The sequence below is a fragment of the Scophthalmus maximus genome, chromosome 1 (genome assembly GCF_022379125.1).
Source record: "Scophthalmus maximus strain ysfricsl-2021 chromosome 1, ASM2237912v1, whole genome shotgun sequence".
Taxonomy (NCBI): Eukaryota; Metazoa; Chordata; class Actinopteri; order Pleuronectiformes; family Scophthalmidae; genus Scophthalmus; species Scophthalmus maximus.
Genome location: NC_061515.1, coordinates 1,479,273 through 1,493,988, shown reverse-complemented (window position 1 = coordinate 1,493,988; position 14,716 = coordinate 1,479,273). Strand labels below are relative to the sequence as shown.

General features: G+C 43.4%; 3 protein-coding genes and 1 long non-coding RNA gene across 5 annotated transcripts in view; 2 read left to right on the top strand and 2 right to left on the bottom strand.

Annotated features, from left to right (window-relative positions):
* Window positions 1-270: 270 nt before the first annotated feature.
* LOC118311902 (transmembrane protein 42-like) lies at window positions 271-2,010 on the bottom strand. Of its 2 annotated transcripts, XM_047333319.1 has the most exons (4): window positions 1,820-2,010; window positions 1,531-1,741; window positions 984-1,130; window positions 271-897 (listed from the first exon to the last, which is right to left on the bottom strand). In XM_047333319.1, the coding sequence occupies exons 2-4, from the start codon at window positions 1,690-1,692 to the stop codon at window positions 754-756; spliced, it is 453 nt and encodes a 150-aa protein (XP_047189275.1). In that variant the 5' UTR covers window positions 1,693-1,741; window positions 1,820-2,010; the 3' UTR covers window positions 271-753. The 2 variants fall into 2 exon arrangements, with proteins under 2 accessions (XP_047189275.1, XP_035491926.2); XM_035636033.2 differs by having other exon boundaries at window positions 1,531-2,008.
* Window positions 2,011-2,431: 421 nt separating this feature from the next.
* Window positions 2,432-4,726, top strand: kiaa1143 (KIAA1143 ortholog). Its single transcript, XM_035636021.2, has 3 exons — window positions 2,432-2,631; window positions 3,516-3,666; window positions 3,779-4,726. Exons 1-3 carry the CDS (start codon window positions 2,518-2,520, stop codon window positions 4,045-4,047), a joined length of 534 nt encoding a protein of 177 aa, XP_035491914.1. The 5' UTR covers window positions 2,432-2,517; the 3' UTR covers window positions 4,048-4,726.
* Window positions 4,727-5,638: 912 nt separating this feature from the next.
* LOC118302363 (dolichyl-diphosphooligosaccharide--protein glycosyltransferase subunit STT3B) overlaps window positions 5,639-14,716 on the bottom strand; it is a 33,014-nt gene continuing 23,936 nt past the window's right edge. The window contains exons 6-16 of the mRNA XM_035628436.2: window positions 12,691-12,789; window positions 12,381-12,527; window positions 11,969-12,017; window positions 10,656-10,810; window positions 9,815-10,026; window positions 9,541-9,728; window positions 9,289-9,460; window positions 8,376-8,549; window positions 7,796-7,909; window positions 7,475-7,684; window positions 5,639-7,144 (exon numbers count right to left, since the gene is read on the bottom strand). Coding sequence (XP_035484329.1) covers window positions 7,064-7,144; window positions 7,475-7,684; window positions 7,796-7,909; window positions 8,376-8,549; window positions 9,289-9,460; window positions 9,541-9,728; window positions 9,815-10,026; window positions 10,656-10,810; window positions 11,969-12,017; window positions 12,381-12,527; window positions 12,691-12,789 — 1,601 coding nt within the window. The 3' untranslated portion in view covers window positions 5,639-7,063. The remainder of the gene's footprint in view (window positions 7,145-7,474; window positions 7,685-7,795; window positions 7,910-8,375; window positions 8,550-9,288; window positions 9,461-9,540; window positions 9,729-9,814; window positions 10,027-10,655; window positions 10,811-11,968; window positions 12,018-12,380; window positions 12,528-12,690; window positions 12,790-14,716) is intronic.
* On the top strand, window positions 5,749-14,716 carry LOC118302381. Its single transcript, XR_007030873.1, has 2 exons — window positions 5,749-5,863; window positions 14,658-14,716. It is a non-coding gene; the product is annotated as an uncharacterized LOC118302381 (long non-coding RNA).

Below are 14,716 nucleotides of genomic sequence, written 5' to 3'. Positions count from 1 at the left end.
AGAACAGTTCATCTGCAACACGTCACTAAATGAGCAAATGCAACTGGAACAGAATCACAACAGACACAATCTTTCATGAAGTTAATCATAAAGACCTGCAACAGTTAATCGATTAGTAATCGACTTCTAAATTAATCACCAACTATTTTGATAATTGATTAATCGGTTCAAGAAGTTTTTATGAAATTCTCTGATTTCAGCTTCTTAAATGTGAATATGTTCTTGTTTCTTTGCTCCTCTGTGACAGAAAACTGAATATCTTTGGTGTGTGAACAAAACAAAACATCTTGAGGTTCGGTGGAAACACGATCAACATTTTTCAACATTTTATGAACCAAACAACTAATTAATTAATGGAGAAACTAATCAACAGATTAATCAATAATGAAAATAATCGGTAGATGAGGCAGAATGTATCAGGCTCATTCACAGAATGAGCCAGAAGACATTTCATGATTACTGAAAGAAGTCGGTCATTGAACATCCCCCATTCAATGTATTTACCCCAAATACCTGCTATAATCTTTAGTGCTCACATGTATAGGCTACAAAATATACTCAAAAAAATATATACAAAAAGAAAACCTGCAACAGGGACACGTCAGTCTGTGTCTGAGGAAGTGTCAGGGACGACTGGTGATGACTCACCGTCAGCTCTGTGCAACATAGTCCACAGTTTTACCTGATATAAACATTCATACACTGAGTTACCACCTTTTTGATAAGCAGCAAGAGGCCGATCACTTCTTCTCGTCACTTGTCCTTCTCGTCCTCGGCCTGCGACGGGGTCCGAGGTGCGGCTCCGTGAAGCACCAGCAGTCCACACAGAGTGATGGAGATGCCCAACCACCACAGAAGTGCGTGGGTCTCTCCGAAGATCACCCTCCCCAGGACGGCCTGGGACACAGAGACAAAAGAAGCTGGTGAAAAATGGAAAAGCAGCCGAGTCGCTTTTCACGAGAAAGAACACACGGTGATCTTACTGAGGAGATGAAGTTGGAGGCGGTGGTGGTGACCGTGGCCCTCGCTGAGGAGGAGCAGTGGCGCAGAGCCTTGGAGAAGAAGGTCCACATGACGGCGTTGCAGGCGAACAGCAAGACTCCGCACAGCAGCCGCAGGGGGACGAGCAGCTGGAAGCAGATGTCGGAGACAGATGTTCAGTTTGGTTCAGATCTGGAGGCAGAGGTTCTCAAACAACAAAATAAAAATGATCAGGAAAAAAAACTTTAAATTTCCTGTGAATTGGAATGATTGTCTATTTCCTTCTGACCCTGCAGAGGGTAGATAACTGATTATGAATTAATACAAAGCAATAATAAAAACATAGCATCTAACTATTCAGGAAGTTTGTGTCTATTGAAGAATGACAGAAGTCAAGAGGATGCCACTGCAGTGTCCAATAGAAAAGAGCCTCATCAATAAAACACACATAGACCTTCCCTTATATCCAGAGTCTTCTTCAGAGTAAAGGGCAGAAACAACAACAACAACAACAACAACAGCAGACCAAACAGGAAGTGTGTGTATCACCCAGTCACACTGTGCAGCTGCCCCCTCGGCTCCAGTCCAGCCTCCCACCGCGGCCTCGCACATGCCCCTCAGCGGACCGGCACCGACGGACAGTTTGGCGGACAGAGACGCGGCTGCGCTCAGAACCCCCGCGAGCAGCGCGTACACGGACCACGACGACATCCTGCACGTGGGCGACACGCGCGGTGCGTGACGGTCTACAATCCTAAAACTGTTTTCACAATAAAAGTCTGTTTGACTCTAACGTTTTACAGTAAGTCGAGATAAACAACTACACTCACAACTTCACCTGATGAAGCGCAGGTACGTGACGTGTTGCTGTTTGTCTTCCGACTGTAGTCAGCGCGGATGTATCACAGGAACTGGATACCGGATCAAAAATGGCGGCCGTTCAGTTTTATCGGTATTACTTTCCCGGCTTCATCAAACTATGATCATTTATAATACTGTGGAGAATTATGAGTCATATTCTTTTGTTAAATAAAAAAAAATATTTAAAAAAACTTCCCGGCGTATAAGCCAAAAAATAGTTACCAGCTTCCGGTTTACTTCCGGGAATCACGGCCCTTAAATTTGTTGTTTTTATTTTTAAATCTTTATTGAAATATAAATATAAACTAACAAAATAAATATGGCACCATTCAATTGTAATATAATAATAATAATAATAATAATAATAATAATCTAGTTTAAGTATTTGCCAAGGGGAACAGGCAACAAAGGAGATGATACAGATGTAACTAACAAGGAAAGACGTAAATGATAAACATTTATTCATCCAAAAAAATGTTTTCAAAGACTTTGATGAATGGACGGTTTTGGGGAAATTAACAAAATCTCATCCGCTCGATAAAAATATAATAAAATAAGGCCATTGTAGTCACGTGACTCGGTGGAGACGCGGCGGCTCATGTTGATGACGTACGTTATGTTTGCTAACCCGTTCCGTCTGGTCGCTCGTGTGTTTTTGTTTTTTGCGGCTTCACGATGAGCAGAAAAAAGGTCAGCGGCGTCTCGTGGGTGAAGCCGACGGAACCCTCGTTCCTCAAGAAGTTCAAGAGCGACGTGGGATTCAAAGAAGGACCGACCGTCGACACGAAGGTGCGCGGGGCTGCGGCTCGTCTGGGCCAACTGGTGGTGTTAGCTAGCAGCGAGCAGCTAGCAGCTAGCAGCGAGCAGCGAGCTAACGTTAGCTCGCTCGAGTGAATGGATCCAAACGTATGATGCTAATAAACATGAGACACAATCATAATATCATATATATTATATGATCTGTGGACACGTTCGTTCAAATCATGTTCAATCAGTGTTGGGTAGCAACGGATTACATGTTATCTGATTACAAAAAATAAGTAACTATAATAAGACAAGATTACATTTGAAAACAAAAGGGTAATTAGATTATAGTTACATTGTCAAAATCTCAAGGATTACATGACTACATTTTGATATTTATGTGTATATATATATTACTGTATACATTCGGGTTGCCAGTTTTTTGTTTTATTTAATTGTTTATATGATTTGTAGATAATGATCATGCTTTTCGTGTTTGTTTTGTAAATGCCGAATATGCTGAATGCATTTTATTTGCAGATACATTTTTTTTATGTTAAAGTTTTTAAGATTAATTTGTGACACTAATTGTTTTGGTTGCGTCCATTTTCTTTGGGTATAAAAATATGCAATATTTTCAATGTTTTATCTTGAAGAAATCCGAAAGTGTTCAGATCACTTTTTTGCATTATTTTTGTATGTCTAATGGATTACATTAATGATTTTTTAAAAATTGCTGTTATTTGCAATCATTAATAAGTAATGTCTTACTTAAACAAACACAATGCAAATATTAAGAAGGGAAATTAAAAGTATCAAAGAAAAAAAACTCACTTTAATTCTTCTGGCAATGTTTCTGTGGCGATGAGTCTTTTTTTTGTTTTAAAATTGAATGTGCGAAATTCAATATAATTAATATCCTCACTCAGCGTCTGGAGATGCCGGCGCTGGACGACGACAGCGGGAGCGACCGCGAAGACGAGCTGCCTCAAGTCGTCGTCCTCAAAGGCGGAGACCTGGACGCAGAGGAGGTGAAGAAGATCAAGGCTGGGAAGCAGACTGGTGGCGACGCAGAGAAAGGTAAGAGCCACATTTATTTGAACACGCCTGTGGGGAAAATTTCTGTCTTTGCACAAACGTGGCCCATCAAAAAAAAAGTGCCAGATGAATCACCCGCTCGTCTCGTCTGCAGATGACGGAGCTCCTCCGGACGGTAAGATCCTCTTCAAGAAGCCGGCCAAGCGCTCTTCCTCGGACAAGTTCCAGGGGATCACCGCCAGCTCCAGCAAAAAGAAGAAGAGAGACGGAGGAGAGGCTGAGGAGAAGAAGGAGGAGGCAAAGGAGGAGGCAAAGGAGGAGGCAAAGGAGGAGGCGAAGGAGGAGGTGAAGGTGGCGAAGTCGTCCAGGAAGAAAGTCAAGAACAACAGTCTGCTGTCGTTCGGAGGCGACGAGGACGAATGAGGAGTCGTCGCTGTGGCAGACGAGTCGAGGGAGCTGTAGTGTGGAGCCCGACCAGTGGGGAATGCAAACTTAATTTGATGAATACAAATCTGGCGACACAGGAGAAAACCTGATTGAATGATTATTGGTAATAATATAAAAAAAAATATATATATATATATATACCCTTAAAAAAACAAAGGTTAACACATTTTCCTCCTTTTTTTAATGATTGATAAAAAAAAATGATTTTGACATAATCCAGTAGAATCCAAGTTCCAGGTCGTCCTGTCATGTGACCACAGACTCCTCCTCCTTCCTGCTGATACTGCTGCAGGAGACACTGAATATAGATATTATTCATCTACTCCGGCCTCGTAAATATTTAGATCATGTTGTCGCATCCGTCTGAATCCTGCTCGTTTTGTTTTCATCGTGTCATCAGAAGTGCAACGGTCTCCTCGAATGACTCGTGGTCGTCATCGTCGAGTTTCTGACATATTCGGTGATTTATTGAATGTGTGAATAATATTCTGGCTTCGACAGCGGAGCCGCTACGTCGATGTAGAGAACAACGCATTGTTATCAATGCAATGGAGTCAAATTTTGTTGTTGTTTTTTAATGTTCTTATCGTGTCGTGTGAGTTGTTTATGTCTGTACCATTTGAAGTATGAAACATTAAAAACATTTGTACCTGTTCTCTTTTTGTTACCTGAGTGTTTGTCTGTTGCGTCGCAAAGTCGTGTATTCAGACTTGAAGTGGTGGAAACATTCATGATCCTCGGAGGATGAAACCCACCGACTCTCTAGCGCCACCGTGAGGCCGTCACGTGGCTTTCCATAAAACGTCACATTTGTTCCCCTCTGAGGGAATAATCCCTTTTTTTTAGCATTCAAATGTGAGCTGCTGCCTCAAAGGTTGCACTAACAATTATTTAGGTTTATTTGAAAAAACAAAATTAATTCAATGATCAATCTGTTGAATATTTCTTGATCATTGTCGAAACATGTTTTGTTTTGTCAACACCAAAGATATTCAGTTCACTGTCACAGAGGAGCAAAGAAACCAGAACATATTCACAATCAAGAAGCTGAAATCAGAGAATTATGACTTCATAAAAACTACTTGAGCCGATTAATCTATTATCAAAATAATTGGAAAATAATTTAGTAATTGATTCCTAATCGATTAACTGTTGCAGCTCTAGATTAGATTATTATTAATAATCTAATAGTTATTTTAGAATAAACAGACTGGAAACTGTACCAAATAAAAAAAGCGTGAGGTGATGACGTGATTTACTTTGTTGCTGTGGGTCACGTCTATCAGCTGAGATATTCTCACTTATTTCATATTTTTATATATTTAATAAACAAGGAACAATCAGAGCTCTAGAGGCAGTTGTAGTTATTTCTTATAGTTGGTTTCCATTTTAATGTCAGCTAAGCTAAAGTCTAATGTAGCTTTGTACTGATACTAGTGGTTTTCATCTCCATAGTAGTTTCACACTTTGTAGACGACGACATAACCACTGAAAAAAGAAGACAACATCTGTGTGAAAGGTGCGTTATGAAGGACATAACTCAAAGAAACCAAAAAACTCAAAAGCGTTACTTCAACCTCTTTATTTCAAAAAGGCATGTTGTCATTCTCATACCTGCGTCGAGATTGTTACAATTGATGGAAGAAACCTCAAAAACCCAAAACCAAACAAAAAAAAGATCTTTGCACTTGGTGATCAGACGCTGCCTCCAACTGTCCATGTGTCACTCACCGACTGTGTGTGTGTGTGTGTGTGTGTGTGTGTGTGTGTGTGTGTGTGTGTGTGTGTGTGTGTATGTGTCTCTGGAAACAATGATCTTTTATTTTCTATTTCTTCTCTGATGCCTGAACTTGTCTCTGGTTCATGGTGATTCCTCCGACTGAAGCTCACATCAGAATCAAACTCAGGCTCACGCATGATCGATATGTTTATTAGAATAATAATGATAAAAATCACTGTGTTCAGTTATAGGGAAGTTGGTTTAGAGAATTAACCACTGACAATGATTTGCCACTGGTTGAATAACAGAGCTACAAAAAGAAAGCTGCCAATAATTGTGACGGAGTATGAGGGGCCACAGTGAGAGAGAAAAAATTGGAGACTTTGAGAATCAAGTCATACATTTATGAGAATTAATTTATAATATTATGAGAATAAAGTCATAATATTGTGTTAAAATTACAACTTTATTCTCATAATATTACAACTTTTTTAACTTAAAATTCTGAATTTTTTCTCTAAGTCTCAATTTTAGTTTTTTCACGCCGCCACAGAACTCGTTATCGCAGAGAGACAGAAAACTAAAAAAAATCTAATCCAACTCGAACCAAACGGGAATTACACTCGAAGACGCCTCTGGTCAAATCTGGTTCCGAAAAATAATGTCCCGTCGTCAGTGCAGCGGTTTGAGGTCGGAGGTGTGTGTGTGTGTGTGTGTGTGTGTATACATGCATATTTCTGCTGGTAATGCGTAAGGAACTGAAACAGTAACGGTGTGAGCACAGATTCATGTCGTGAGTTGGAACTGAAGGAGCAGGGTGGTGGTAGGCAGGTACATGTCTGAACTCCTAACAGGGGGAAGCAGCCATTTCAGCCCTCCATTAAAAAAAATAAAACAAATGATAATAATCACCCTTCGTCTGATTCTTGAGCAGGTCAAAGGTCGCAGCGCTTTGTTTTGATCTCAGTGTTCTGATCTCTTCTCCTCTTCCTCTTCCTCCTCTGTCACCTGTCATCACTTCACGGCACATTCAAGTACAAAAAGAAAAGCCAAAGTCAAAGGGGGTCACAGTTCTGACGCCTCCCGTGTCCGACCCGCTCAGCCCGGGGGTTAGATGCCCGGACCTCCAATGGTGACGGACGTCTGCAGAGCCTCTGGTGTTTGTTCCTTATTCGTCTTGTTAGGTGGATTTTTTTAACTGTTGCTGTTTCTTTTCTCTCTCTCTCTTTTTTTTGTTATTTTAATTTTTTATCTTTTTTCGTCTCTGAGCTCCTATAAAGATTTCTTAATCAATTTCTTTCCTTTCTTCAGGGACAACTTGTTCTTGATGTGGCCACGCTTCCTCTTGGCCGTCTGCAGAGGACACACACACACACACACACACACACACACACACACACACACACACACACACACACACACACACACACACACACACACACACACACACACACACACACACACACACACACACACACACACACACACACACACACACACACACACACACACACTTCAATTTCAGTTGGCAATTAAAACTTACACATCACAGGATCAAACTTAAACGTTATGTGAGACTGTTCCAAGGAGGAGGAAGACAATTTCACAATTGCTATGAATCTACTCGTACTGAAATGTCTTTCTCGCCTCCTGACGAGATGAAGAGTCACGAGGGCGACTCACTTTTTTGGAGGTGTACTTCTGCCTGACGGTGTCGGTGCTCCGCAGCTTGTGCTCCACCCGGTCTCTGTTCTCCAGCTTCTTCACCTTGTAGATCCGGACCAGCCAGTGCTCCGACGTGAACGCCTCCTCCAGGTGCCTCAGCTTTATGTCCTTGTTGCCGATCTCGGCGTTGCGCGTCCGGTCGAAGCCCGGCGGCGTCCTGAAGTCCAACTTGACAGAACATGAAAAAAGATAGAAAGATGATCACACATTTCTCCCGTTTCAAAATGTTCTCATCGGCGGGATGTTGTGCAGAAAAAGGATTAATGATACGTGACATACCTGCATCTCTCCGAAGCGGTAGTAAGACATTTTGTACATGAGACAGTTGAGCAGCGTCGGGGATCCGGCTTTGTCCACTCGGAACTCTCCCTGGGGGGTGAAGTAGTCGCTCTCCTGGGGGGAGAGGAAGGACGAGGACGAGGAGACAGAAATAAGTCAATGGACAGAAGCACACCTGCAGCAGACATCCGTTAAAAAATACTAGAAAATACACGTGTGAATGGTGATTATGGACCGCCACGACGTACAACATTTAAGATTTGGTTCTGATCGAGCTCAGCGTCAAAGAGTTAGCCCCTTAAAGTTCAAAGGGCCACACACCTTCAAATGTTTGCTAAGCAATTACAAATAAACGTTTTTTGAGATATTCAAAAATGGAAATAGAGCTTTGATTTGTGGCAATGTGAACATGGTTTGTGTCGAGTTTGGTGAAGATTGAACGAACGACGTACTGACAGAAGTCCCCAAAACACGATTCTCACAAAATCAAAAATGGCAGAAAACTTTTTTCTAGGTGCAAATGGGCGTGGCCTATACCAATCCAAGGAACATGGACATTCTGTCAGTGAGTGTCCCTCACCCTGATGTCCCGGGGGTGCTCCCCCTCCGCGATGCGCACCATCCACAGGAACTTGTTGATGTCATCGCCCGAGTAGCCGATGACTCCGCCGAAGATGATGAGGACGTAGTCGACGTCCAGCGACCTCATGATCTCGTAGGCTGCCGTCTCGTTGGACGACATGGCTTTACCCACCTGCACAGGGATGGGACAGGTCAGTACAGTTCAGCAGACATCAATATACAGATTCTACATGACCACATGAGTTTGATACAGTAGTGATACACAGCGTGTAGAAACAGTTGTAATCATGTATAGACCTGCAACAGTTCATCAATTATTTTGATAAAAAAAAAAGTTAAACTGCTATGGTTTTCATTTTTCATATGCTATATATATACACACTGGCAGCAAGGAGGAGGGTCGGAGGTTGAAAGACGTGGACATTGTCCAGGCAGGAAGGAAGTGATCATCAAGTTACATGAAGGGAGTTGTAGGATCTCTGATCTATTTTAGCCTTAGTGCAGTGCAGTGATACAGTATGTCCACTGGGTGGCGCTGCACACCAAGGCAGGAGGAGCAACTACTGAGGATCCAAAGAAAACCAGTATTTACAATAAAAAAAGCATTAAACAACTGTTTTCACACGATGAGTAGAGTATTCCCCATCGTGAGTCAAACATTCTCTGTGTTTAAAATTGATGTAATGGCCCTTTAATCAAAGTTTGCACTTTTTCCAAATGTTTCTGTTGAGAGAAGAGAGGACAGAGAAACAGACACACAGTAGGACAGAGAGAGATAGAGACAGACAGACAGAGAGGGAGACAGACAGTAGGACAGAGAGAGATAGAGACAGACAGACAGACAGACAGACAGACAGACAGAGAGACAGACAGACAGAGAGGGAGACAGACAGACAGACAGCAGCTCTCACCAGAGCTATGTGACTGTTGTTCCACGTGTTGTTGTCGACCAGCGTTGTTCTGTTTGCCATCCCTGCGATCTGGTAGCCGTAGTCCCACCATGACATCACTCGGGCGTGTTCATCTGTGTTCTGCCTCAGCCAATAGTAGGCCTCCCTGAAGTCGTCCAGGATGTTACGGGAGCTGGAGGGAAAAGAGATGTCGTAAGATAAATATTTGTACAGTGATGATGAAAGACTCGTCGGCGTGATATTTATTCTCACCCGTCGTGGTTGTAGGACGCCAGCACCACGCTGGGGCTGGAGTAGGCGTTGCTGGTGACCCAGGTGCAGTGGACGGCGAACATCATGAGCAGCATCAGCATGAGCATGGTGACGATGGACTTGATGTTGGGGCCCAGGCCCTCCTCGGCCTTCTCCTGCTCCGACACGTGTTTACGCACCTTACCGGCCTGCAGGGGGCAGCGCACGAGAGAATTAAAACCCTTTGTACGAGTCAACACAAAAACCCGCGGATTATGCGGCGCGACCGACGGACCTTGTCGTAGAGGTTGCTGGCGTTTTTCCGGTCGTCCTCGTCGCTGCTGTCCTCCGCGGGCGGACTCTGCCTCTTCAGGTCGTCACCCAGGTAATGCTCGAAGACGCTGGAGAAAGCCACGGCCGACAGCATGCACACCACCGGCGTCAGGGTCAGCATCAGGCGCACCATCACGCCGGCAAAGTACACGGCGCTTATGGCGTACAGGGCCACTGTTGAGACGAAGAGCACAGAGAGAGATTTTGATTTCATTCATACCAATGTACCGTCTATTATAAAACATGTAGTCAGCAAAGTGATTTAATCCGAAAGAGATTAGCACTCTCCCATCTCATGACTGCTGTACGCTCTCCTTGTTGATCTTTATTTTTCAAGAAATCTGAACAGCGGTGCATGAAACTGGGCTCAGACATCAGATTAAGTATCGTACACATGTCAGAGCCTCTGTAATTTGCCACATTAGATGTGAGATTATTTCAAAATCTGTTGCTAAGGCACCTAGAATTTTGACCCAAAAAATGTAATAAATAAATTACCTCAAGCAGAAGTTATGATCTCCCCCCAGCTAAATTTAAAATGATGAAACATCAGCTCTATATTTTTTTTACACTGGGTCAGCCAAGTTTAGTATTTTTACTGGGCTTTGAAAGAATCAAATTCACAAACTTTTATATTTAAGCGCACAATGTCAATCACCAATCTAGAGTCAGACTTCAAGGACACACTTACAAATCGTTAATCGAATCCTTCAACACCCGATCACAGTCCGATTGTGTTTTAAATAATCGTGACGACTTTCAGGACCTTCGTCAATAACAAATGTTCAATTTTTATTTTTTACCGAAGACACGCTCGTCATTGATGTTCTTAATGCAGAACCAGAGGCCTGCTGGGAAGGTGCAGACCAGGATGTGGAGGTCAAAGAAGAAGGACACCCAGGTGGTCGGCTGGTGCTCAGACACCGACGCTATGATGGGGATGTGGATCTTGGCGTAGCTGTGGAGGACAAACCACAAGAAGTACGGTTAGAGAAGGAGGAGGAGAAAACAGCATCAAATTCTGAATGAATTATTACAGTGTTTTAAAATCCACTTGAATCATTCTTGATGACGCGATCATGAGGACAGAGATGTTGGTACAGTTGTTCGTGTGTGTGTCACTGGAGGAAACCTCTAGAGTCAACAACAGACTTCAGACTGAAGAACCATTACATGATGTGAACATTAGCCCCGTCACGATAATTACATTCTCCAACTTATCATACGATACATAAATATGAACTCAATAAGAGCCGTTGTGTTTGTTGACATGAGAGTGAAGGTCAACAACAGTCTCGCTGCTTCTGTCCTCTCTTCTGTTCTCGTCGTATGATTAATCAATTCATGGTTTGGTCCATGAAATGGACAAACTGCATCTTGCGTATTTGTAGCGATAATTTCGTAAGACGTGCAAAGCCTCCGTGTCAAACGGATGCAGGACACAAGGCACCATCACACACAGACACAAGTGCACCTTCAGCCCTGAGCTGAGAGAATTCCTTCAGAGGGGAAAGTTTGGCTGATGTCAGTTATCTTGGGTCAGATGACCTAATTCCTTTTACTGCACTGCAGCAAAACCAAACTTCCTTGGGAAAAAAAATAAATACTGAGGCGTGCGTGTGCACAACCACACGTACAAAGTCTGAGACCACGTTCCCATCGGCTTCAACGAGGAGCTGGTCTCACACTTTTGAACCCCACTTGATGTGCTCTGAGATAAGTTTAGTAAGTTTTACAGCTGACGCTGCAGTCGGCAGCTTCTCTGTGAGCCCAGATCTGTTTAGGACTTGATGATGGTGCTGAGTGAACCGGCTCGCTGCTTGACATTCAAAATATATATTTTGGCCCCCAGAAGAGAAGTAAAGCTGAGGTATTGGGTTCGCATTCATTGCTGTCTGAAACAAGGGAAAGTTGCCAGAAAAATAAAGTAAAAGAAAAATCTAATTTTGTAAAAGCAGGTACAGTAAGAGGTTCCCCTCTCTGCAGATATCGATAAAGGCTTTATCTGAGTAACTCCAAGTTAAATCCAACCGTAGAGAAGGTGGACCACTTCCTGTCTCCTTCAGCTGAACATGTGCTACTGTACAGAACTTAATCAGGTGCTTTGACGACTTACCCAGTGTCCCACAGGGAGTAGAAGCGCCCACTCCACGGAGCAATGTACCCTGAGGGTGAAACACACACACACACACACACACACACACACACACACACACACACACACACACACACACACACACACACACACACACACACACACACACACACACACACACACACACACACACACACACACACACACACACACACACACACACACACACACACACACACAGAATGTACATTTAAACAAACAAGAATCTGTGATCTGTGTTCTGCTACAGGTGTAAATAATTCTATATCAATAATATAATGACTCGGTATAACGCTCTGTGTGTTGTGTGTTGCCGTGTTGTTGACCCGATACGTCCCTCTGACTGGCTACTCAGTCAACTGCCCTGTTCCGAAAAAAGACGCCGTGAACCAACCTGTGTACGTCAGATAGATGACCGAGAGGAAAACCACTCCGGCGGCCAGAGAGACTCCGAGGAAGAACAGAGTCTGGAACTCCTGCCTGGTCAGTCGGTCCTTCAGGTACTGCAGGAAGGCGTAGACCTGAAGAAGAACAAACACGCCTGCAGACACAAGAGGAGCTTAGTGTTCAGATAGTCAGACAAGTGTAAAGGTGACATGTAGAATAGTTTGCGAGAGTATGGAGTATTTTTTGCAGTGACTGTCAAATGAAGATTATTTGATCATCAGCTTCCAAACCAAACCCCCGGCCGCCTGGTTACCGACCTGCTGCGGCCATGTGCTCGCTGGTCCTGATGGGCTGAAAGCCCACGAAGGGGATCTGCATGGAGAGGACCAGGCCGATGATGTAGAAGGTGCTGTAGGCTGCGGGGGCAGATGGACCAGTTAGGACCGGTGACAACCACGAGAACATTTAACACACTCATTCCTCAGAGCCCCAGATCTGAACCCTACTGTCACATGACACACTGAGAACAAAAACGTCTCATAACACACTCAGAGGCGATTCCAGGGACCTGGGATCGCACAGAAACTTGTGTGATCAAATGTGTCTCTACAGTAAAAACAAACGTGGAGACAGACTGTTTGTTGTAAGCTGGTTGAACGTGTGTGAGTGAGTGTGTGTGTGTATGTTCGTTTTTGTGTGTTTGTGGACGGAATCGTGGCGGAGAAGACGGCGTCAGCATGACGGTGCGTTTTGCAGCTGGTTTAGATCAGCGTCCAATCAGGAACAACCTCCCACTCCGGGAATCAGACCCCAACATCTGCCATAGCAACAGATACTAAACATTAACATAAAAGTTAAAGACAGTGAATCAACTGTGACAGTGAATTATTGTCCTGGTGAGTTTGGAAATATTAAAGTCAAATATTTTAGCATCTTCAGCACGGACTCGACACAGTGGAGGTCAAGGAACAGAGTTCAGCAATGACTCCTTAATCCACTGGAGGTTTAGGCAGTGAAACAAAACAAAACCTGATAACTGATCAATCATAAGAGATATCTACGAGCTTGCAGCAACTGAATGAATATTGACAAAAACAATAACAATAGATAAAGCTGGCGAGCAATGCAGCTCTCACTGTTTTACTACACAAGTCACAGAGACCAGCAACAGGATTCCCTAAAGATGAATCACAGACCATTTGACTCAGGAAGCAAAAATTATCTCTACTTAAGACGTACTTAACACGTCGGGCGTGTTTTCTTTGAGAAAATAATCTTGACTCGAGAACAAACTCCCTGACAACCGAACTCTCAGGTTACCAGACTGAATCATCTAGTGAGCGAACCATGAGCCAATATTGTTTTTATACAAAAATACTATTCCCATAAGGAAGAAGACTGAACTTTCAAGCACATCTATATTTTTTCCATGGAACACAATTTGTTGGGTCTTGCAGAACTTCCTGACCTCTCCTGCTTCCTGTCTGTGTCCCACCAGTTCATACTAGATAAAAATCTTCTTATATAGGGACTCTTTTCTTTTGTTGTTCTTCTTCTTTTTTAATTTGCAGTGAGTTCCTTTTACCCCCGATACAGACTGGGCTCCATATATCAGAGAACAGTGAGCGGTGACTGACAGCTCCGAACTAACTCAATTACCGTGCTGCTGCAGGCACGATGTGCAGAGCTGCTCGGAAGAGACAGAGAAACCAAAGGAGGAGGAGGAAGATGAGAAAGTCATCTTGATGCTAATTTAATCATTTTTGCCAATAATCTTATTGCAGAATGTAGAACACACGTCTCTACCCTCTCTCCGTCCTCGGTCTCTGCTCGACTCCACGTTTCACAGTCAAATTCATCTCACTCACGTTTTCTACATTTTTAATATACGTCCACAGGATTGGTAGCTTCTATTTTCTACGTACGGGCTTATTGATTCTTGAATCTGAAACAAATGGTACGGGAGCTGTGAGCCCCGCAGGTCAGGGCGTTAGTCGTGATCTGCTCTTTGATGCAGGAGAACGCTTTCATCTCGTTTCTTCTTCCTTTTTATTTCCCCACGCCCGTTTCCCCACGTCTCCCCCTTCTGCCCTTTTCTCTGGGGGATTTGTGTAAACCTCGTATCTGCCTCATTACAGACGCAACGCCGGCTGATAACTGAGGGTATTAATCTTTGGTGACGGTGTTTATGTATGAGAACTGACAAAGAATAACAAGCCCATCTGTGTCGTGTCCCCTAATCAGCGCCTGGCTTTGAGTCTTGTTGAACATAGAGAAAACACAGCTGTGTGTGTGTGTGTGTGTGTGTGTGTGTGTGTGTGTGTGTGTGTGTGTGTGTGTGTG

Coding starts and splice junctions, on each gene's coding strand:
- LOC118311902 (XM_047333319.1), bottom strand. CDS start 1,692: ATGTCGTCGTGGTCCGTGTACGCGCTGCTCGCGGGGGTTCTGAGCGCA. Junction 1,131..1,530: donor CAGCTGCACAGTGTGACTGG/GTGATACACACA, acceptor ATCTGCTTCCAG/CTGCTCGTCCCCCTGCGGCT. Junction 898..983: donor CCTCCAACTTCATCTCCTCA/GTAAGATCACCG, acceptor TCTGTGTCCCAG/GCCGTCCTGGGGAGGGTGAT.
- kiaa1143 (XM_035636021.2), top strand. CDS start 2,518: ATGAGCAGAAAAAAGGTCAGCGGCGTCTCGTGGGTGAAGCCGACGGAA. Junction 2,632..3,515: donor GACCGACCGTCGACACGAAG/GTGCGCGGGGCT, acceptor ATCCTCACTCAG/CGTCTGGAGATGCCGGCGCT. Junction 3,667..3,778: donor TGGTGGCGACGCAGAGAAAG/GTAAGAGCCACA, acceptor TCTCGTCTGCAG/ATGACGGAGCTCCTCCGGAC.